Consider the following 23,830-nt stretch of genomic DNA (forward strand, 5'->3'; position numbering starts at 1 on the left):
TGACTGTTCTGTGTTGCATTTTAACTGGACGTCGTGTTCGCTCTTTGTGTGACAGTTGTGTGTGTTTAGGCTATGTGTGTCTGTTCCTCTCTCTCGCTGACAGAGCTCACAAATCCATGGATTTGGGTGCATACTAACATCATTTTATCACTTGGTGAAACACCAGGCTGGCTGTTCACCGCCTGGCTCACTGCGGTGGACTGAAGCGTATTTCAAGTTTATTTTTCCAGGAGACCTGCGGTGTGTTAGAGGTCTTACTAAAGAACATTGTCTTAGTTATTATGCTATTTAATATGCTATTAACAAATTCATTCAAAACTGCATCCGCAAGTGATACCAGCAGACGTAAACTCTGATCTGACCAAACGTCGGTTCCTGAGTTATGATGTTGAGTAACGAGCAGAGAAGTGTTTTAGCAGAACATTATGACGTCACACTGAAGGTGGCCTCTGATGGCATCACTCCATCATGTTATTATTTTGGACAACTGTGTGAAATTTTGTCATAATCAGTGTAGGAATCCCTGAATTACAGCCAAACCAAACATTTTTTGACATCACCTTTGACCACCAAACTCTGATCAGTTCATCTTTGAGTCCAAGTGGACGTTTTGTCATTTGAGACAATAATGAGACAGACGAGGTTACAGTCTGTTGACCTAATCGATTCATTGTTGAGTCCAAGTGGATTTTTGCAAAAAAGAATTGAAGAAATTCCCATATGGTGTTCTTGAGATACTGTGTTGATGAAAAATTGGACAGACAGATGTAAGGAGATACAGACGGACAACCCGAAAATATGTCTCCGGCAATGGCTGCTGCAGATGTGGAGGCATTCAGATACAAACAGACAGAAAGCCCAGATGACCTTTGAATGTCGGATAAAAACATCAGCCGCGTACCTGAGTGGTAGTGTTGCGTTGTTGGCTCCTCCATGTCTCGTCTGCGTGACTGGGACTACTGGTAGTGCTGCTGGTGCTGGGGTGACTGGCGGCTGTGCAGTTGTGAGGTAGAGAGTTCTGCTGCGGGTAAGGCACGTTTCCGTTGCTCGCGCCGCCACCTCCCAGTCCCAGGGTGTGATTTTTGTCCAGGTGTCCCAGCAGCACCGCTGAAGGACTCGAAGAACAGGATCCGTTGGCGGTGGGCTGGGTGACACACGGGGGCCGGATGGCTGTGTGATTGAGGGGGGAGGTGCGGGAGAGGCCTGCGTGGTGGTGGGAGGGCTCAGCCAAGGGACCGTTGGGAAGGCTGGGCCGCGGCTGGCCACTCGCTGCTGCTGCTGCTGCTGCTGCTGCTGCTGCCTGCTGCCTCATCTGACACACAGGACAGAGGAGCAGAAGATTCAGGTAAACAGCAGGTTTCCATCAACCCGCAAACTGAGACTGTAAATACAAAATACGCCTAACGGAAGCACGTCAATTTGGAAAAAAAACTCCTGTTTATCTCAAAAAGGTTGGTGGTATTTCAGGCAAATCTACAGATCACATGATGTCCGACACAGAGTGGCGTTAATGTGGTTTCATGGATGCCAACTGCAATTAAACCCAAAAAAGAAGCACAACAACAACAAAGTCACATGACATTTTACAAAACATGACCCGGTATGTGTGGACGGAGGAAGAGACTGAAATCTTTCTACTCTGATACGAGACAAAGACATTACGGCGATATTAGATCGGCTTTATCGAGTGGCTGCAATAGATATAAACCTGCCAATGTTTTACCATCCATCGCCATGGTTACTGTGATGTTATTGTGAGTAGAGAAGTCGCATAATATCAAATGCAGTCATCTCAATTGTGTTTTATGGAAATTATCGCTTCAGTTTTGTGCAAATCTGTAATGGAAACCCGCCCAGTGACGCTGTGCAGCTACATTAACACTTGCAAAGACAAACAGGAGCTTTATGAAGCAGAAACACAGATTTAGATGGCGGCAGTTTGGTATAAATCTCGTGTTTACCTGCAGCTGATGTTGCTGCATGAGAGAGAACTGATTCTCCAGCTGCTCCAGCATCTGCACCTGAGGCGGCTTGAGGTTTGCTCGGTTGGTCCGCAGGTGATCCAGGTGCTGCACAGTTTAAGGGTTCATACAGAAAGGACAGAATTAAATCCAAGGACTTTCAAGTAGTTTTTTAACCCTCTAAAACCTGGATCACTTTTCACAAGTACAGTGCTTTGTAAAAAATATCCATCCCTCTTGGTGTTTTTCCTGTTTTGTTGCATTGTAACCTGTAATATACATTTTATTATTGGGAACGGAGGTAATAACAGCCCCGAAACGATGTCTGAGTAAAACATAAAGCCGGAAAGACGTGGCCATGAGCGCCACAAGTGTGACTTTTTAATGACGCGTTTATGTTGGTTCACGGGTGTTATAAACGGGGGACTTTGTTGTGGTCCTGTCGCGATAAAATAAAAACCACATGATAAAGTTAAACATGTACAAGTTAAGAATAAACAGCACATTTTAACGATATGAGCAGGTGAAATCTAAATAACAGATGATGCAGGCACAGTATGAGTACAGTCATTTTTAAATAAAGTAAAATTAGCATAAAGTCAGTGCTGACATTGTTGGTTTTCATGGAACCATTTTGTCAGATTACATTTAAATAAATGATATGACGGGAATGATATTGATGAGATGCTCTAAAGGACGAACAGCCTGGATAAAGGCAGTTTTTGTGTAGTCCCCCCTTTAATGCAGCTCTATAACTGGTAGATTTAAAGGTGATGAAAATCGAACAGAGGAGCTGCATAATCTTATAAACTAGGCAGACAATTTTGTATTTCAGGAGGTTTTCCTTTTTTTCTAAGATCTTAGTTAGATTTTCTCCACATATCATTCACCAAATCAAAAAACAACGACAACAAAAAAACCCATTAAACAGGACAAAGACCCTTAACAAAGACCTTTAACGACAAAACAAAAATACAAACAACAATATGTAGCTTATTTGTCTGGTAATGGGTATTTCAGGAGGTTTTTCCAGCTCTAACTCTGTGAGACCCGAGACATCGGGTTTGTGAGAATGGGACAGACGACCGGAAAACATAATGCCTCCGGCCACAGCTAACGCCAGCTGGAGGCTTAAAAATACTTAATTTTGACATTTCCTACCTGAAGCTTCTGTGGCGTCAGGTACCAGCTGGGGATCTGCTGCTGATTGGGACTGTTAGCCCACGAGTCTGCAACACCCTGCATATGAGACAAAACAATGTGGACCACGTCTCGCCTTTTAAACTGTCCTGCAGAGCCGTAATGTTAAAGTCTCGTATCTGTACCTTTGCTGGGCTGGCGGTGCGTTTCCTCTTGGCAGGACTGGCCTGTGGGTCTGTGTGGTTGCTGGTGGACTGGCCTCCATCCCCCTTACAGGCCTGGAAAGCCGGCAGAGACACAGCATGTGAGGACGCGCTGGACTGACAAAAACACTTCTTTAGGCAAAACACAGATCAGAATGAAGCCTAATGTTGTGTTTGATAAAGGAGACAAACAGCCAGAAATTCAAAGTGACACCGGAGGATACACTTAATACTACAATTACATGCACAACAATCCGCGCATTTTAATATCGCATGTATGACAACATACTCCGATTAAAAATATGGTTTGTTTTATCACCTTAATCCAATTGAAAGAGCTCGATTAAGGTCGTAATCAGAGTATTCATGCTGAGGTTAAGATGTGGGATAATGCAACGTTAGTTGCATCTGTGGAGGGTTTTTTGGACATGCAGACCATCTGTTCTGGTCTCTCATTGGTGGTTTACACATTCTCAAATCTCTGCAATGCATCATTATTATTTAGGAATAGCATTTGATTACATACAATCAGTCAGACCTCAAACTTCAATACTGAAGCAACTTAAAATGACCTAAAATGTCTTTTATTAAAATGTCTGTTAGTTTAATTTCTGTGTTTGGTGAAAGTGCAAATCAAGCAAGTGCTAATGATGAAAATGATGTTATTTGTTGTTAAAAGAGGATGATGTCAATGTTAAAGATTATAATAGACAAAACTGCATGAAAAAAACATTAGACGAGGAAAATAAGAGGACTAAATAAAACTGAGATGTTGATGGTCGGGGTCAATCTTCAGACCTAATGTGTGCAGCTAAAAAAATTGTCTTGTTTTCAAATTAGCAAAAACTATTTATGCCAATATTAAATATTTTTTAAAGGAAAAAAACTGGATAGTGTCAAATACATGACACAATAATTCATGCACATTAGTTAAAGGTTAACTCTGTGTTTTTCAACCTGGACCCTGATTTCTTGTGTTTCTGTGTTTAAGTGACAAACGGAGACGACAGTTTTTCAAAATGGTCCAATAACAAGCAAGACAGGCTGCAGTGTAACCACTTGGGGCAGTTTACGTCCACTAAAACTGCTTGTTTTTTCCACAGACAGGCTCAGATTGTTATTTTAAGAGTGTGGCATTATTATGGAAAGGATCATACTAAGATTGAGTTTTTTGTCAAAGACTAACCAGTTTTGTTTAACCAGAAAAAGCCCTGAAACGACCAAACCCACCACACTCCATTTAAATAACTGATTTTTTTTTACCGTAATCATACTTTACCTGACAAAGTCAAACTAAACAAAATGAAACTCAAAATACAAAAACCTCTTGGTTTGTCTTACCGCTGTTCCAACAATCACCAACTCTGGTTTGGTTGGAAAAAATCTTTAATTCACCCAGTTAGAAGTGAAAACATGCTGTACAGGCTAAAATTAGTTTATTTAAAAGGAGTCTGGAGGGTTTGTTAAGAGCGATTTCAAGGATCTTTCTCTTTAAATGTCTTTCTTTGTAGCAGGGTTCATACACATTTTCACCGATAAATTTCCATAACTTTTCCATGACTTTTCAAGACAATTCATGAATGAATTGAATGGCCATTGATCCGCCTTATCAGTTATTTTTCCTTGCAGATTTTTAAAGATTTTTTTCTTTCTTAGAAATGTTTTTTCTTTCCAATTTTTTATCATTTTATAAATGTATTTTTGGTGTTTTTTTTTAATGATTTCTTTTAAAATAAAGTTAGTGACTTTATTTATGTGGGGTTTTTTGTTTTGTTATTTGTTTTTTTAAAACATTTTTGGTGATTTTAAAGGAAATGTTTTTCCCCATTGAAAATTGCCTTAACAGAAATTATCATTGGATTTTTAAAAATCCCACTGTCCTTAAACACTTCATTTGATATCATGCAGGTTTGTCAAACTAAATTCCATGACTTTTCAAAAACTTTCAGGATGTATGTAGTTTTCCCAAACTTTTCTGAGCCTGGAAATTATTATTTGCAAATTTCACGATTTTACCATTTTTTTAAAAAATGACTGTCCACACCCTGTTAGGGAGATCCTTCCTGTAATGTTGTCAGACAGTTAGAATAATAACCTGAGCCTGTCAGTAACAGAAAACAGAGACTTTTAATGGCCGTGCCATGACGGCGCACAGATGACCTGAGTGGTTTCATGGCAGTCTGTTTTGTGAGTGTCAGTTTCAGCACTCTCACTCAATGCTGAACCAATTTCAAAGACTACAGAACACATTAGTCACTTAAACAAAGCCAAAAAAAATAGCTCCACGTTAAAATACAGCAGTTATCCTTTAACATACTGTAGCATTAATCATGCATTTTCAGCCTCGCAGTTTGCCAAGTACATCTGTAATGACTCTTTGCATTACGGAAAAGAGCTGCGGGACATAACGAGCTCTTCGTAGCTTTGCTCAATAATTTCAACACTTGTCATGTGACACAGAGAGGCACTATGAAGGTCAACTACACGCTGGTAATTAGATTAATGTAATATGGGCCGCGCTCCAACTCCTTCAGACCGTATCCTTTTTATCTTCTGGCCCAGATTGACCTCGGATGCAAATCAGGATTTTAAAAACATCAATATTGTCTGATGCAAATAAAGCGTCTGAAAGATTTGGAGCGAGGCCTCAGCTTTAATAGTCCTCGTAGATTTATTGTTTAAGTAATTTCTAAGAGGCTGTAGTTTCTGGTATAAACTGGATCTCACCTGCTGTGCCTGTGCAGTGTTCAAGGCCCCCTGCCTGGACGTGAGCTCAGCAGGAATGGGTAGGCTCCACGCCTCCTCAATACTAGGAAGCATTTTACTCTTATTCTGCAGACTACCTGGCTGAAGGTTACACAACTGAGCCTAGGAGAAATTGTTTAAGACACAAACTTTAGTGCTGAACTTGGGTTTAACAAGAAAAGGCGCTACAAAGACTACTGCTCACTTGCAGGAGGTGTTTTAGGAAACCGTATACAGAATATAACAGAAATGTTCAATGCCATGAAGGTATGCTTTACAATTAACAAGTGAGGAAAAATGTGTTTAAACACACCAATATGAATCATTATTCATATCTCAGTGGTCAGAAAGCAAAATGACAAAAGCACAGTTTTAAGAAGCCAATTGCTTTGGCAATAAACACAGCATTCAATACATACACACACACACACAAACACACACACACACACACTGATATACTGCACAACATCTAACAGACAGAGCTGATGGTGTCACCAGTGTGAATGTCGGGCCCACCTGCAGCAGCTTGATGCGTTGTGTGAGCGCAGCAGTGTTGAGGCAGGCCTTGCTGCGTGTAGCATTGATGTAGCACTTGATCGCGTCGTGCGGCTGGCCGCAGGACTCGTAGAGGGTGCCCAGGTCCATCCAGGCGGCCGCGTGGCTGTGGTCCAGTTGAACGGCGCAGATGTAGGCCTGCAGTGCGTCCATAGGCTGGTTCTGCTGCTGGTAGAGGACCCTGGAGGCAGAGGGGAAGGTCATTCTGCTGCCATCTTCCACGATTTATGTCTTTTGTTTTTAAAATACAGAACTGAATGAACATGAAGACCTTTCACTAACGTAAAAAAAAAAAAATAGCCTTTTGTTCCTTTTCCTCTCTATTTGTCTCACGTGCTAACTTTATTATCCTGTATAAACTCTCCTGAATGGTTTATTATATGCATTTAAAAAAAGTTTCTTTGTCTTTATGAATTATGTATATACAATTTTCAGATATGTATACAATAAATATATGTATATATTATAAATATCTATATTTATATTTATAAATATATGATAAATAAAGAAATTAAATAAAAATATTTAGAAATTATAGAAATAAAATAAAATAGTATGAACAAATAAATAGGTGCTGAAAAAAGGGGGGGTTAATAAATAAAAACAATAAAATAAAATAAAGGTAGAGAATAAGTAGAGATTTGAAAAAAAAAGTTGTGTAGACACGGGTATTAGAGAAAACACACACATAGACAAAGTGTGGCTGCACGTTACAAGACAATGTGTTTCTGATACCTGCTCACACAAAGCCAGGTCTGATACGTGAAACGTACACTATCCATTTTGCCCAGTGATAAAGGTATCCTTCTGGGTTCTTTAATTAAAAGTCATTCTCTCCATTAAATATATACTGTAAATTACATCAATCCATTCATCAGCACTGAGTATTTCACCTCTGTGAGGACACACCCTTCATACATCTATCTACAGACCTGTTCCCCGCGTCCTCTGTCGCACTGCAGCTGCTGGATTTCCCCAAAGAGAGCCGCTGACGCCCTGAGCACCAACCACCCTCCATCAGATGAACTTTTATAACGCAGCTATTGCTCCCCCTCAGACTTACGGATGTTAGCGTCCCGCTGCTTGTGACCTTTATACCTCTCAGTATTTTAACGTCATAGTTGAGGATCTCTGGTGTGAGATACTCATGTATTGTCAGAGTATTACATACGGAGGCTGCGGTTTGTAGAAACACACGGGGCGCACACCCCGTTAATATCAACACGTATTTCAGCTACTTTTAAAAAAAAGGATTTTCACCGCTTTACAGCGCCGTCACACAGCCTTTTCTTTTGGCACTACATTTCTCATTCGCCGCCGGTCAGCTGTTTGGATCAGAAGGTCAGTTAGCAGCAGTTTCGTGATCTGACTGAAATGAAACGTTGAAAAACTTCTAAATACAATATTCACTGATAATTTTATCTTTTATCTTTTATTTTTAGGTAGGCCTTTGTTTAAAGTGGCTAAAACACGCTTTGATACAGCAGCGTAATGCCAGAGACACACTGCCTGTGCGAGCAGTGCATGAGCGTCGCCGAGCGTGTTGTTTTGTAGTTTTGCTTTTTTTCGGCGCCCGTGTCATCAGTCAGAGCAGCCACATTGCCTGCAGGAGCAGCGCTGTTGCCTTTCAGCCGCGGCACATCGAGAGAAACGGTGGCTCAGCGATTTTTACCACGTGCCACGCGAGGTTGACAACAAAAATTGAAATTGAACGTGGTGTTTTGATAATTATATTGACTCTGTACCATCTTTAATTACAGTTTTAATGTCTTTATCTGTCACAGATATGAGGAAGTATAAATATATGTTTTACTCAAACATTCCTGCTTCCGTTTCAAAATAAGCAGGAGCTTCCGTAAATGAGAACATTTGTGCTCATAAATGTGGCAAACCAGAACGAATATCAGCAGGCAGCCCTGCAGAACCGTCACAACGCTGCCAGTGTGAACACCACGAGCGTCAAACACGCAGCCAGAGTGTTTCAGGCGTGATGCTGAGCTTTGGGGTGCGCACCTCGTCTAGTTCTGCAAACCGGGAGCACGCTGACCGCCAGCTACTGTGTGTAATACACTGACTATACAAAAGTATCTCATACAGTCACTTACAAAATCCACAACTCTTGCTTTCTTTTTTTAAGGCATTTTTGCCTTTATCAGATAGGACAGAGAGATGTCGGAAAGGGGGAGAGAGAGGGGACGACATGCAGCAAAGAGCTGTGAGTGGGAATCAAACCCGGTTTCCTTACCCTATGGAGCACCAGGTGTCAGCACTGGCCTCCGACTTATCAATGGACTGACGGTAAGAGATGAAGGCATCCTGCACCTTTCCAATACTGGAGTAGCACCTGGAGGACAGAAGACGGACAAAGGAAAAAGACATGAGATACGAGGGACAAAAGCCAAGTTAAACATCTGCTCATGTGAAAATACAAAGCTCTTCAAGTGTAGCACATCTTTAAAAATCAGAAAAGTGCTGGTCATTTATGGAGAAGATGTTCCTGAAAATATCTGATTTGGAAAATGGAAGAATCCCACTGGCTTTCTGTCGAGGGCAGCAGCTCACTCTCTGACTTACAGTCACCTTTGTCAAGCTCCTTCCATAAAACACTCGGTGCATCACGTTAATGAGCAGCTGTTGTCCACGACTCGCCGTGCTGTGACGGTTACATCATTAAAGGTTTAAGAAGGATGTGTACATCCCTCCAAATCCAATCAGACACAAAATGCTGCCCCACATTGCCAGATAATGCAACCTAAAAACTCTACACTATAGCTGGCATCTCAAACAGCACTCACAAGACAGCAACGTAATATTGCACCAAATTCAAATTGGCCTTACGAGTGGATATAGTACTTCAAAAGTGCAGATATTGTTTTAAATATCTTAATTTATTAGTAGTATTTATGCAGAGAGACATTGTTTTATACATCTCAGGTATGAAAAGTCTGTCGCCACCGGCTCCATTTTTATAAACACATCTTTCGTCCAAACAAAGACACCAACTCACGTTGCACAATAAACTACAACTACAACTACATTTAAGCTTTTTTATTTTAAGTAAACACATTTTGCCGTTTTGTTTTCTTTAAAAAAAATTCACCACAATAACACCATTTACAGCCAGAAACTGAAAAAAACAGAAATTATTATTGAATTTTCAAAATCAAATATACAACGATCAATGAACACATCATCTATTATAACACAAAACAGATTTCCGTGATTTCTTTTCCAAAACTTTCTGGGTAAACTCAGAGGTAAACTGGAAATTACCATTTGAAAGTTTAGTCTATTTTTATTAAATTCTATTATTCACATGACTTTTCCAGGTTTATGACCGTATGAACCCTGGATGTAGCTGAGCCTCACCAACACCTAAAGGGACTGCAGGAAATTCTGGGGAGGTCGTATGCTTACCTGCTCCAACACCTGAGTGCACTCACCCTGCTCATTTACCCCCACAGACACCCAAATCAGCAACACAAGAACAAGAGAATTTGATGTGAAGCTCGTGACTCTATCGACTATATTCATCCGACAAAAGGCCAACCGAGATTACCATCACTGCACGACGGCAGATGGTTTCTAGGTAAAACAAACAGTCTAATCTGGACTCCTTGAATGCGGCTGTGCTCCGAAAGCTCAGAGCGTAGCCCTGAAAAACACACAAACACGCACGCCCTTGTTTGCCTTACCTGCCGAGAAAGTACCAGGACTGGCCAGAGTTTGGGTCCGCTTCTAACGACTTCTGCAGACACTGGATGGCATAGCTGTCCTTGGTGCCTTTGTCCCCCAGCTGCTCCACCGTGTGATGCATCCAGCCTGAGGAGCAGAGCAGAGATCAGGGGAGGTGAGTCTTCGGCAGTCACCTCAAACACAACAGCTGGCTTTGCTCGTGACGCTGTGGCAGCGCCAGCGTGCAGAGGAGAAGCTGTGACGTGCAACAGCAGAATCAGAGCAGTGTGAAATTTATTTATGTAAAACAGTGAGAGTCAAAGACACAATGGGCCTCATGAAAGAACGGACATACGGATGCATTTTCTCTTATTTTTTGCTCACATCCACAATTTGTTCTTATTTTGTTAGCAACCTTTTTTGGGGATTCCCCAATTATTTCTTATTTTTGCTTTTTTTTTTTTAGGTAAGAGAAAATTTTACGAGTGGTCGAGAGCACTCGTACCAAGATAAGAGAAAAATATCTTTTTTCTCGAGACCACAAATTGTTGACCACACAAGGAAAAATACGTGAGTGCGTACTTTTACTAAAATACTTCAATGCATTTCCCTGAAAATCCTTTAAGTTTATTAAACAGCATGTCAATTTCACTACTGCAAGAGTTCTTCTTTTCGCAGCCTTTTTTGTCTGCAGTCTTGTTCATGTGCCAGAGTTTTTGCACACAGCACAAAACCTGCTCTCATATGGTGTTTATGGGGCGTTACCTGTGCTAATAGGTGACTTATGATCGAGTGGGATTTATCATTGAGAACAGCTGATCAGAGCAGATTTGGATGGTTAAGAGCGTTTGTTGGAGTTGACTTCTCTTATATTTTGTTTTACCAGAAAATTGAGAGAAAATGTGAGAGACATTTAAGAGAATGTTGCTGCATGAGGCCTAATGTGCAGTAAAAAGGTAAGACTGCTGTCTGATGTGCAAATGGACTCACAATCAAAACAAATGTCCCTCCAAAACGCTCGAACCAAAGAGGAAGGAGGCAGACAAAGACGGCGCATGCATGCACACACGCGCGCACACGCACACACACTTCAAAAGCTCTCTTATGAGCCAGCCTTTACAAACAACTCCTCCCTGCTCCACAAGCAAACACACACACACACACAAAAAAAAGCACACACACACACACACACACACACACACACACACACACACACACACACACACACACACACACACACACACACACACACACACACAGTGGTGTGCAATTTACAGCAAATACAGAATCTCTCAGGAAGACAGATGCAATCCAAGGCCTCCACGGTCCTTCTCCTATACACCTGTGGCAAGCTCCACAGGTCACCATGACAACCTCAGCGGGATACACTGGGAATGGTTTTTACAACTGGGTGAGAGCTGAGGGGGGTTGTCTGCACAGCGGAGGACATTTTCTCTACGTTTGCACAGAAATTGTGTGCAAAAGTGTCTAACATTTACGCTCCAGCTGCTCTTTCACAGCACTTTTTTTAAACATTTCTAAACCCTTTTGAAATCTAAGAAAATTGGCTAAATTTCCTTCAAAAAGCAATAGTGACTCAAAAATTTTGAAAAGATACTAAAGATACTAAAGTGCAAAAGTACTAAATGAGAGATCATTCAGTTATCAGAATACCTGCCGATTAATTTTCTGTAAAATGACTAATTGTTACAGCTGTAATTTACACCTTCATGCAGGCTGACACTTAAAATCAAGCCACCTGAAAATATTGTGAACAAAAGGCTGAAGAATACCTCAAAGAAATGTGTGTATTTATTAGGGGGGGTAATGATCAATCGATCTGCATCGACATATCAATTCAATGGGCAATGATCCCGTATCATTGGTGCAAAATGTACACATCGATCATCCTCTTTCAGATGTGCCTTTATTTTGAAATTCCACGTGACCTTCACACAGCGTAAGGAAAATAATGGTGAGCAGACGAGAGAAATACGATGAGAAGAACACTATTGACTGGGAAATAAATCATCAGTGTGGAAATGTTTTGTTTTCAGAGAAATTACGGGACAACAGACAGAAAATGTAAACATGTCTCTGCCGGGGCATCCTCACTTCACTAACTTCATGAATTTCAAAAATGTTGAGCTGAAAACATGTGCATGCAGACTGAAATTCATCTAGGGTTGAGATGCTGTGACTTAAACCAGCAGGGTGTAAGCATAACTAATACACGTAAACTGGCAGCAGCGGAAAAGTCCGCTAGCCTCTAAGCTAATTCATGCAATGTAAAATGCCATAGGCTTATGCTAATAACATTAGCATGTAGCATATGTGGGAGAAATGTCACTTACAAAAGACAGTTGTTTTGTCTATAGACCTTGACAGTTATCATTGAGCCAAGTTTTATACTTTTGTTCAAAGATGTCACGTTTTGAGGATGTTGGGAGAAGTTTATCTACAAGTCAGACAGACCTGAAGTTTCAGGAAAAAAATCGTTTAAATTAAAATTTTTAAAAAATTCCAGAAAGCATTTTATTTTACAATTATTAATATGTTGTTTTTAACGTTTTTTAACCAAAAGCAAAATAAAGGGGTGGCAGCTTCCTCTGTAACCGACTGTGTAAAATGAGCAGATAATATCGGCTCATATCGATCACCAGCGTTTAAATCGAATCATATTAAAATCGTATTGTGGCAGACTTTGTGATATCGGCAAATATGGTATCATTGTCCAAAGAATCGATATAATGTGTTATGGTGATGAATCTAGTGATTTACACTCCTAGTGTTCATTACCAAGACAACATAAGCTGCACACAGAAAGTGAAGAGAAAAGACGAAGAGCATTAAAAACACCAGTTGCATTCCCCATTTAGTGCTACTCAGCTACAGCGGTTAATTCTGCTTCCCATAGTTTTGAGGCGTGTCCTCAAAACCCAAATATAAACTCCACATATGCAGCTTTAAAGTTAACTTGTTGGTGTGTGTTTCACAGAGAAATCTGTACCACTAACATCATAACATGAACCGTAAATATCTGAATGAAAGAGATTGGTTAACTTGAGTTGTCATGACTACATGTCACAGCACATTCACATTAGCGCCAACATTTCTCAGCTTTATGTGGCGTCACCTGTCACTGTGCATCACTGTTATTAGTGCTGCTTTGTGCTACACGCTGCCTCTGAGAGGAACAAAAAAAAACTTTAACAAGTATTAAAACCTCAAATGGCAAGACAATAATGATAAAAAAAAAAGAAAAAATAGAAATTATATTTTGATAATCAATTTGTTTTAAAAAGCTGAGGAAAAATGTCCAGATAATTATCTTTATAAATTGTCATAATTCTGTAAAAGATTTTTTCTTCATAGTAATTATCATTTTAGAGCAGTTTTTTTCTTGTCATTAATTTTTTTTTGAAGGTGTTATCTAATATTTGATGGGGGTTGCTAATTTTCTGGTAATTTTCTTCTTTTATTTAATAATTTCTTGCTTAGGGCAATTTCTTGTTAAGTTCCTTCTTGCATTCTTGCCATGTTTTTGAAAGAAATCAAGCCAATTTTCCACAGTTTCAGGGGTAACTTTACAGTCTGGTAGCTCTCTGTTGACCAAGATACCACAAAGCAATACAAAACCATTCAGTGTGACCCTTCTGCTGATGTAATGTAATTGTTGCAGTATTATTTAGTTGGATTATGTAATTCACATATCCCACAGACAGATAAGATGGCCAAATTGATTCTATGATTTAATTTGTCTTCCCTGCCTTCTGCCTCTGAACCGCACAATCCGATTCCTGCTGTCTGAGTTATACTCAACCACATTAGATTATTTCACAGTTGCTAAAGGTACGCATTTAACCCTCAGGGCCCGCTTTAAAATTAGGCACACTGGTATCGCTCTGCACACAACATGGGCTTTTCAAAATCAAGCTTTAAAAAAATGTAAACATTACTACAGTTTTCAACTTTCATTGAGTTCATTTTTTTTACCCAACATCAATCCTAATCAAAATAATGAAATATTCATTAATTTTCCGAATTTTAACCCTTTAAATTAGTTTTTTGTCATGATGCCACTGTGTTTTATACTGAAAGAAAAATTCAATATACTACATGCAAAGTAGATATTTTTCGATGATGACAATCACACGTGTCCGCACTGGAGCGGGCTATCAGATGTGTCCATGCGCTGTAGCAGGTTGTCGGACATGTCCGACCGCTGGAGCGTGCTGTCTGACATGTAATATTTATAATGAAAATATCGTGTTATTATCAGAATTTTAATTCAGCTAATTTGAAAAGTCAGTTAAAGTGTGAGAGCTGTTAATTAATCATCAATTATCCGTCTGATAATCTATGATGATGACTGTGCTATCACCTTAAAGACGGTTTACAACAGGGGTATGCAACAAATTATTATTTATTAAACTTTCCAGCATTATATAAAAATGAAAAGCTCCATCTTAAACAAACTTCAGGTAAATTGAAGCACATTGTGCTGATAATAGGCCAACCTCTCCTGACTGCAGGACTCTGACTTCAGCTTCTGTCAAACTTCTGTGCTGTTAATCATTTTACTCAGGAATTAAAAACGTTTGAGTCGGCCTACTTCTCCTATAGCTGCCGACAGCCTGCCAACATTCACAGTTAGAGAAAGGCTGAAAATAAGCTCATGTGCTTGTGGCCCCGGGCCCCCAAAACATTACATCTGCCCCTGGTAATAATAATGAGAGCTCAGCGCTGAAGCGCCGGATGAGACACGGAGCGATGCGTCCTGCTGTTTCTAAATAATTCATCCAAAGTCTGATTAAAGCTGAAACTAACACAAAGTCGTCTGTAGAAGTCACCCTAACCCTTATCATCATTGACTGCTCGTGTTGTCTGTTAAAACATGGCTGGTTCTATCGACATTCTATCGACTATGTCTCATACTTCAATCGAGGACAAGATATTTTGTGATTGATATCGTTATCGTTTTACCCCTCAGCCCTACGTAAAATGCAACAAACAGTCCCTAAAGGTTAAATTGTAGGAAAAGTTGAAGAACTGTAATACAAACTCCAACCATTCCAGTGTAGCTACAGAGTGAAATATATGTTTCTGCAGCATGATTTTTATGAGCAAAACAGTTTTCAAAATCACCTCAAATCTCTGAAGATTTAACATAATTTTGCATTAGAGTGCACGTGCATGCCTGCACCCTGTGTGGGGGAAGGGAACAAGAGAAAACAATGCTCCGCTGCAGCACACACACTCAAACCAGCACTTTGGAAACAGGTAGAAAGCAGCAGAAAACTTTGAGATATCTTTGGACGTCACACAAACAACACACATTTAACAACATGATGGCCAGAAACAATGTTTGAACACCACATAGCATGATGCAACACCACCCGAAACAGCACCAAAGTGTTATGCATGATCACCCCTCTGCCATGCAAAATAGTTAAAGATACAGACTGCCAAAACACTGAGACAAATTTCAGCCAGTGTATCTGCGTCCACGTGTGGAGGTGGAAGAATTATCCGATATGAGCGAGGGACACTCACCAAGTTGTTGCAGTGTGGTCGCCTTCACCTGTGCAGGAAGATTTTCCGTCTGCAGCAGACTTTCATACGCTTCCTTCGCCGCTCTGTATTTCTTCTGCAGGCAGAATGAGAGGAGGAGGAAAACAAGACGAGAGAGAGACAGAGACGTTGTTTAAGCCAGACAGGAGGGTCAGTGTGTTTTATGGTTCTATCTGGACAGACACAAAGAGTCTTAAGACCTCCTCACACTCGTAATGACCAGCCACACACACACAGCCGGGGGAGGGTCAGCGTGGAAGAGGACAGGCTAGACTCAACATGTCTGGCAGGTTTAAGTGTGTGTGTCTGTGTTAAGGTGTGTGTCCACTGCTTTGTGTTTGGGGGAAACCTGAGCTGGCTGGTCTGAGGTGAGCCCACTGTTTGTTTTAACTTGGCGACCTTATTGACCTTGAGTCTGAACCGGTACGCTGAGGTAGGTGTGTGTGTGTGTGTGTGTGTGTGTGTGTGTGTGTGTGTATGTATGTATGTATGTATGTAGGTGTGTGTAGGCTGAATGTTCTTTTATCAACTCACAAAGCGGGTTTCCATTAACCCTAAAACTAAAAATTGCAAATATAAAATACGCACAATTTTGAAAAAACTCCCATTTATTACAAAAAAAAAGGTTTTTACACTTGCATGAGGTGGTATTTCAAGTTATTCGAAAAAAGACATATTTTGCAAAACTGCAATGGAAACATTTTTCAGTCTTTTCTAGGTCACATGATGCTGTGTCTATGTGCTTGTCAGTAGGAACTGGCTCCTTCATGAAGCAGCAGGAGCTACAAGAGCTGTTATTGCATCACAGCAATATAAGGGGCTCGCCTTTCCATCATGGCTCCATAACGCGCCTACGGGGCCTTGGATTGGAAATAATGACAGCTAGTTTGGTGGCTGCAATAGAAATAAAGCTGCTGATGTTTTGAACATCCATCACCATGGTTACTGGGATATTATCACCAGAGGAGAAGCTGCACAACCTCACAATTGTGTTTTATCGACATTTCAAAGATATGGCTTAAGTTTTGGGCAAGTCTTTAATGGAAATCGGCCCTCATTTTCTTAAAAGCAACCCGCCCCCATCGCTACAGACCCTACAGCTCCAAATGTCCCTGAGTGTGTGAAGGTGCGCACACACAGACACACACACACACACACACACACACACACACACACACACACACACACACACACACACACACACAGACACAGACACACAGAGTCTGGTCTTGTGGACTCTTCCTGTCTGCACACAATAAAGACACCTCAGGGTAAACACTGACACTTGGGGCACATAAATGAGAGAGGCTCTTAGTGGTTCCTTCCTGCTCGGACTAATGATTGTTCTCCAGTCGTGTCCGAGCCAGACGACACACACTGATAGGACACGAGATCTGAGCAGCTGTTTGACGCCTGGAATCAATACAAAACACTCAACTCATCTAGGGCCGGTAATCACGATTATTTCCTTTATTGATTAATCTGCAGATTATTTTCTAGAATAGCTAATTAATAGTTTGGTCTGTGAAAAGTAGGGCTGGACCCAGATCAACAGGTTTATCGACTGAGTCGAGACGTTTCAGAGTCGGTGTGAGCAGCACTGCAAACATGTGAAATATTGTCCATGTAACTGCAGCTAATGCTGGTTTTAACCTCCAGAACTGTCAATACGAAAGTTCACACAGCATTAAAGCGTCCTAAAAGGTAAAACAGAAATAGGAATTGAATGCTTACCTGGATCTCATACAAATGAGCGATGTGGAACTGAACTGTGGAGAAAAACAGCAGAGAAAAGAAGAGTCAGGATTTGACTTGTCAAAAAAAATCAGGGATATTACAAACACTATGTTTATATGATGTTAGAAAAAGTTGGATTCTTGGACTTTTAAAATACATTTATTGCCAATGAAATCTGAATATATCGAATTTTTTTAAATCGGACCAACACACCCAGATAATGTGATTGGTAATCAAGTATTTTTCTATTTATTTCAAATAAAAAAGTAACCCCCCAGCCACCTGTCTCCTCTGATAACAGAGTACAGTCCCACAACACCAGCACAGAGGCTAAGTGATGTCCTGCTGTGGACAGGCCGCAGCAACACAAATTTTAACCACCTCAAAAAATAAATAACATCATCGCTGTTCAGTGGTGTAAAATGTTTTTCTCAGTGGAGTTTGGGGTTTTTGATATCACAGCTTCCTGTCAGCATGGGCTGTCTTACTGCAAGAAAAAGCAAAAATACTCTAAATATAGTGAACACTTAAGCTGATACTGATTTTTTTTAGGTGGCTTAAAACTGATCAAAGAAGGCAGAGGTTGCTCAGCGCCGTTCAATTATATCTACGGATTATATGTGAGGCTTTCAAACCCAAAGTTACTGTAAATAAATATATCATCGACTGTATAAATAATAGAGGTCTATAGCAACCTGTTGAAAGAGGGCTTATCCCCACCTGCCGTGGAGGGCTTGGGCATACTTCAATCAATAAATCGATTTTCAAACCCTGGTGATTGTACATTGGGACAAGAAGAGTCCAGTTAAATAGCCTAATCGAGCTCTAACCGTAGCGCCACTAAACTGTGAATGTAAACGTACTGAGAGTCACCTCAGCACAGACCTCAGTGGGTACAGATTGCAAACAGTATGGAGCACAGATGGGAGGGGGAGTGGGACAGTTTCCCCAGAGTGTACATGTAATCTGAAATCACACTGTGTATGTGCAATGTGCTCGCAAGCACTTCCAGTTCTCTCTCTCCGTGTGCTGTCTCCTAGGCAACCCCAGTCTTGGGCAGAGTCAGCAGAGAAGCGGCAGCAGAGAGGAGAAATTGCTCTGAAGAAATATTCCTGTGCCCTTTCAAGATGTGCTCCTGCCGCCGACAAGCCGGCACATCACATCTAATATCGCATTACAACGGCAGCGCGTGGCTGCTTTCCATGTGGCCTCTGGTAATTGGACTTACTTTCAGCTTTGGACAAAGTGCAGAGATTGGAGTCGATCAAAGCCAGCTGAAAATGCTGCAGAAAGACAAAAAGGAATTTTATTAGAAATAGTAATAAACTTTTACTCAATTAAATGTCTGCATCATGCAAATATCACCTAATCACTACAGGTCTAAGAGCTTAAATCACAATAAATTTCTCCACTCTATTCAATCGGCTTTGCTGGAAACCCCGACACATCCACACCAAACCATGAATGAACCCAGCTGACCGTAACACGAGAGGACACTGACCGCTCGAGGCGCTGAACCTTAGATATTCTTGTCTCTGGTTCACTCATCTCGCTACAATCTCCCCTTCCGTCCTCGTGTCAGTCCTCAAAACGAGGCACTGGCATCCCATCCCACCATGTGAGCTGAAGACAGCAATGCCGGGTAAGACAGATGTCTGCAGAGGCTTAGCCGGGCTGCCAAGGCGTGGCACGCTACTAGCCAATATCTCCATCCAGGGTCATTGAACAGATTAACCCATAAGAGCATCACGCAGCTAGAGACACAACTCTGGGTTTTTATTTTGGGTTCTCCTGACCCCCTCTGGGCGGCTATACAACTAACTTCCCTCATACGTTAACACGCTGACTTTACGTTTCATTGCAGAGCAGACTTAAAGAGCTGAACCGCACCTGAGAGAGAAAAATTCAAAGCGAGGTGCTCCTGTTAATCTGTAAATGGAGCACTCGGGCACCCATAGGTGGCTTCAAGGTGACAGCTTCTATTGCAGCCACTAAAAGCTGCACCACAGTCACACACAGCTTTGTGCATTTAAAAAAAGGCACCGGCAGTGTCTCTTATCTGGGTCAGTAAAAACTCACAGCTCCTGAACACTAAAAATCAAGCCAACAGTTAGAGAACACACTGTACTGCTGGTGCTGCCCCCCTCCACCGGTCAACTGGAGGGGACTAAAAAACCTTAAAGCCACACTTGCACGTGCACAGACACACATAGATTTTTAAGCAGAGCTATGAAAACATGAGACATCACAGCCAGATGCCTAAATGTCAGAATACACTCACTCACACACACACACACACACACACACACACACACACACATTACCTAGATCGCTGGCACATCACACTCCTCCTGAAACCCCTCTGCATCCTCCTGTGGGTCTCTCCCTCTGTCTCTCCTTCCCTTCCTTTCTCTTTCACACTTGCTCTGCCACCAGGCAGATAATGCAGCAGGATTGTCAGCTTGGCATTCCACCTCCCTCCCCATGTCTCGCCTTCCTCTCTCTCTCTCTCTCTATCTTTCTCTCTCTCTCCCTCCTCCCCCTCTCCTATCCTGGTGTCACTGATTACTATTCAGCAGACGGCTGCAGTGGAGAGTGCAGAGAGATGACACACAATACCTCAAAGCTGGAGCAGGCAGCACACACCACCTCTCCCCGTCTCCCTCCTCCCTCCGTCTCACCTCAAAGCTCTCCTCTACACACACTTCACCTTGCAAATACACTCGTGCATTTCTCTCATTGGCTAAATTAGCAGCCATTGATGGAATGAAGTGCAACAGAAATTGCAGTTGCTGCCTCCTAATTAGGTTACAAACTGTGACTCAGTGTCTTCCTCTGTCCAATGTGCAGCGAGCACAGAACGGGAGGTAAATTAAGATGATGCAACATGCATCCTTCAGGAAAATCTGTCTCCACATTCCCTAACTCTCAACACTCTGCAGCAAACTGTCCTGTTTCCTCTTCCTCTCTTTTCTCCCTCTCCTACCTTCATTCAATCTCTGCTCCTCTAAACGTGCTCTCACCCCTCCCTGTAGATAACTGGGCCAGTCGTGTATGTGTGAGATCCTGCCTCTGTGTGTGCTGCTGGCGAGGAGCCAGGACTAATAGGGAGGGGTGCGTCCAAGACAGAGTGAGGACGTGCAGCACGTGCAGCCCACTTAGCTCAATACTGTACCACCACACACAGATTAATACACATCATCTCCTGCACACACACTCTTTTAATTTCAATTTAACAAGGTAGTTTAACAGTCACGAACACTTGGAACCCATGATAATAGATTTGCAATAAATGCTACCATTTTTTTTTTGTAGGAAAAAGAGCCAAATATTTTCTGGTTTCATGCTTCTAAAAAAAAGTGAGAATTTTATGCTTTTTTGTCATACATGATATACTGAATTTTTTAAATAAAACATAACATTTTTTAAGACATCAGCTCAGGCTCTGGGAAATTAACCCTTCAGTCGACTGGGAAACCTTCAAATTGAGCAGTCATTTTATTATGTTTCTTTGCTTGTCCATGTGCTGTGCAGTGCACTTCTGGGGACGTTTTGGTCCCCAGATTTTGCATCAGAGTAAGCGTCTTGACTTTCACGCTACTCTTTGGTACAGAGAGTTGCGAACATGCAGGCAGCGGCACAGAGGAGGAGAGGAGACTGGAAACGTCTTCTCTCTTCTGCTGAGAACTGGTAAATTTAGGTACAAACTGACTACAAAGATGACACTGCGCCATCTTTTATTACAGTTTGATTATGACCCCGAGTGCCAAAAAGTTAGATATTGTACTTTTAATTGATGATGGAAATAAGTGTTTCAGTCTTACTTCAGTAAGCTTTTAAAACTGACTTAAGCATAGATATGAAATTATATCATAACTATCTTCTCTAAATCAGCTAAAAAAAATTGGCAATTTTTAAATTTTAATTTGGCTTTTTTTCGAACAGGCAATTTTTTTTTTTTTAAAAAGAAAACATTCTGATGTTGTTTCTTTCACTATTTTTAAGAGAAAATATTGGTCATTTTTCTTATCTTTAGAATTTTTTGGCGATTTTTAAAAATATAAACAAACTTCCCTATATCAGCTCCATAAATACATAAATTATTCCACTCTTCAGACAGCCTTAAAGTTTAAATGCAAAACTGCTCTGTGAGGCTGGATAGTATCCTACTGTGTTGAAATGTCTGATAAAAACTCATGTGACAGAGCGTCTGGAGCAGGACAAAGCCCAGGATCAGATAGCGGGTCGTCCCTAAAGGGGACCAGGACTCTCAGACAACAATAGATCCATAGGCTCGATTCAGAAAGCCTCCACATCTATGGCTCACAGGTGTCAGGAGACAGTAGACGGGTTCAGCTCAGACAGACGGGACAGATGATCCTGCAGCCTTTGTAAATCTGAGGACTACTGAGGTCAGGTCAGTTCTGGCAGGAAGGACGCCTCTATGACTACACATCAAATTTACAATACACACTGGCATGAATGGAAAATGATTCCACTTTTTCTCATGTTGCCATCGTTCACTTGAAACACAAAGCTGGTGGGTCATTTTGGATTTTACTAAACATCTGCAGAATGCACTTGTACATATATTATGTATTCTAATCAATTTATCACTGCAAAGAATAAATAATTGCATCCCTGCCTTTATAATTTATACCATAAATGGCCTTGAAAAGACAGAAAATATTGTGTTCAGGGTTCATACGTATTTCTGTGACTTTTCCAGGCAAATTTTCAGGACCATACATTCTCTGAGACGACCATAGATACTTCATGTTCGGTCGTTTTCATTGTAGATTTTTAAAGAAGAGATTTTGGCTGTTTGTTTTTTCCATCTAACACATAACATATTATAAGTTATTATACAGGGTTGTGAAACAAAATGCCATGATCTCTCCAAAACTTTCAGGGCACATATTTATTTATCCAAAACATTTTTCACACCTTGAAATTATTATTTGCAAACTTCATGACTTCAGGTTTTTCATGGCCGTACAAACTCAGTGTGTTGAAAGTGAACTCGTGCCTGGACGTCGGGCTGATAACTGCTTCTAAAGCTTTACTATCAGGCCCTGCTTGACCCGACCGTGACCTGAACCAAAACAAACACTGTGACTCCGTCTCATTTGGTCTGTTTCACAATCTGAGAGTTTTTCCAGCCGTGAAGATTTACCTTTAAGCTTGACTCGTAGTCTGTGTTGACTTTAAACATGAGTCCCAGTCTCAGATGAATCTCTTTAGCTCTTGAGAAGCTGGGGTTGATGTAAAGCACCTCCTGGAACGCCTTGATTGCCCTGAAAAAAGACACAAAAACAGAGAACATTTAATACAAATAGAAATGTATACAAGTATTTAGGGCAACACCAATAAATCTGAAAACAATCTATTTTGTTAGACTAATAATCAGAGTCTTTCCTCGTTCTTCTACAATAACATAAGCCGCCTTTTCATCAGCTGCTGGTTTCACAAATACTCACCTGAGCTGTGCAATATCAACTCAAACATTACAGTATGACTCAGTGTTGTTGATAATATGGTGATAATTGTGGTAAGACTGAGACTCAGAAATCAACTGCTAACAGCTGCAAAAAGCAACCAAAAGCACTGAAGACTGAGTGAAATCTCATTTTGGAAACCATCCCAGAAGGTGGTTTGAGATGTGTTTCAGCCAGATGTTGACATGGTAATGATACGTTCATCTCCCGGCTGCAGCTGAAGTGACGCGGAAATAACACGCAAGCTTTATTTAGTAGGACTGCACAAATATGAGGAAAATGTGCAATAATGGTGTTGTTTATCACAATATTACATGCAATAAATTAATAGATATTAGATTGAAGTCATTTTTTTTATACAGCAACAAATTGACTGCTGAATTTAACAAAAGAAAGAAAAAATATTTTCAACATTCACTCAGAGTGAATTGAACATTAAACCGTAAACAAAGGGCACAATTATAAAAAACTATTATGGTAACATCTTAAAATAATGCATCTTCTGATACTCTCAACTAAAAAAATCCTTGAGTGTAACACTGAAGTCTTTTACAATGTGTTTACAGCGAATCATGATAAGGGCTGCACAATTAATCGAAATATTATCGAAATTGCATCTGGCCAAGTGCAACATCCAAATCACAGCAGCTGCAAATTTATGATAGAGGTAAAATGTGTCTCAACATACCATTATAAATACGGCATTGTGGTGCTAAAGAGATGCTTTTCATCTTGACATCTT

The 23,830-nt window shown here is 40.9% G+C and overlaps 1 protein-coding gene across 3 annotated transcripts in view; it reads right to left on the minus strand.

Moving 5' to 3' along the window:
• Positions 1–23,830, minus strand: part of kdm6a (lysine (K)-specific demethylase 6A) — a 54,594-nt gene that overhangs the window by 13,461 nt on the left and 17,303 nt on the right. Inside the window, exons 6-17 of one of the 3 annotated variants that reach the window (XM_088083745.1) lie at positions 22,767–22,887; positions 18,819–18,873; positions 17,588–17,622; positions 15,836–15,929; positions 10,300–10,426; positions 8,850–8,948; positions 6,566–6,785; positions 6,032–6,172; positions 3,287–3,379; positions 3,123–3,200; positions 1,962–2,069; positions 902–1,312 (exon numbers count right to left, since the gene is read on the minus strand). In XM_088083745.1, the coding sequence (XP_087939871.1) occupies positions 902–1,312; positions 1,962–2,069; positions 3,123–3,200; positions 3,287–3,379; positions 6,032–6,172; positions 6,566–6,785; positions 8,850–8,948; positions 10,300–10,426; positions 15,836–15,929; positions 17,588–17,622; positions 18,819–18,873; positions 22,767–22,887 (1,582 nt within the window). Of the gene's footprint in view, positions 1–901; positions 1,313–1,961; positions 2,070–3,122; positions 3,201–3,286; positions 3,380–6,031; positions 6,173–6,565; positions 6,786–8,849; positions 8,949–10,299; positions 10,427–15,835; positions 15,930–17,587; positions 17,623–18,818; positions 18,874–19,914; positions 20,035–22,766; positions 22,888–23,830 lie in introns of those variants that run through there. The other 2 variants (XM_088083747.1, XM_088083746.1) reach the window with 2 other exon arrangements.

The sequence above is a fragment of the Plectropomus leopardus genome, chromosome 10, assembly GCF_026936395.1.
Source record: "Plectropomus leopardus strain MGB_pleo_1.0 chromosome 10, ASM2693639v1, whole genome shotgun sequence".
Taxonomy (NCBI): domain Eukaryota; kingdom Metazoa; phylum Chordata; class Actinopteri; order Perciformes; family Serranidae; genus Plectropomus; species Plectropomus leopardus.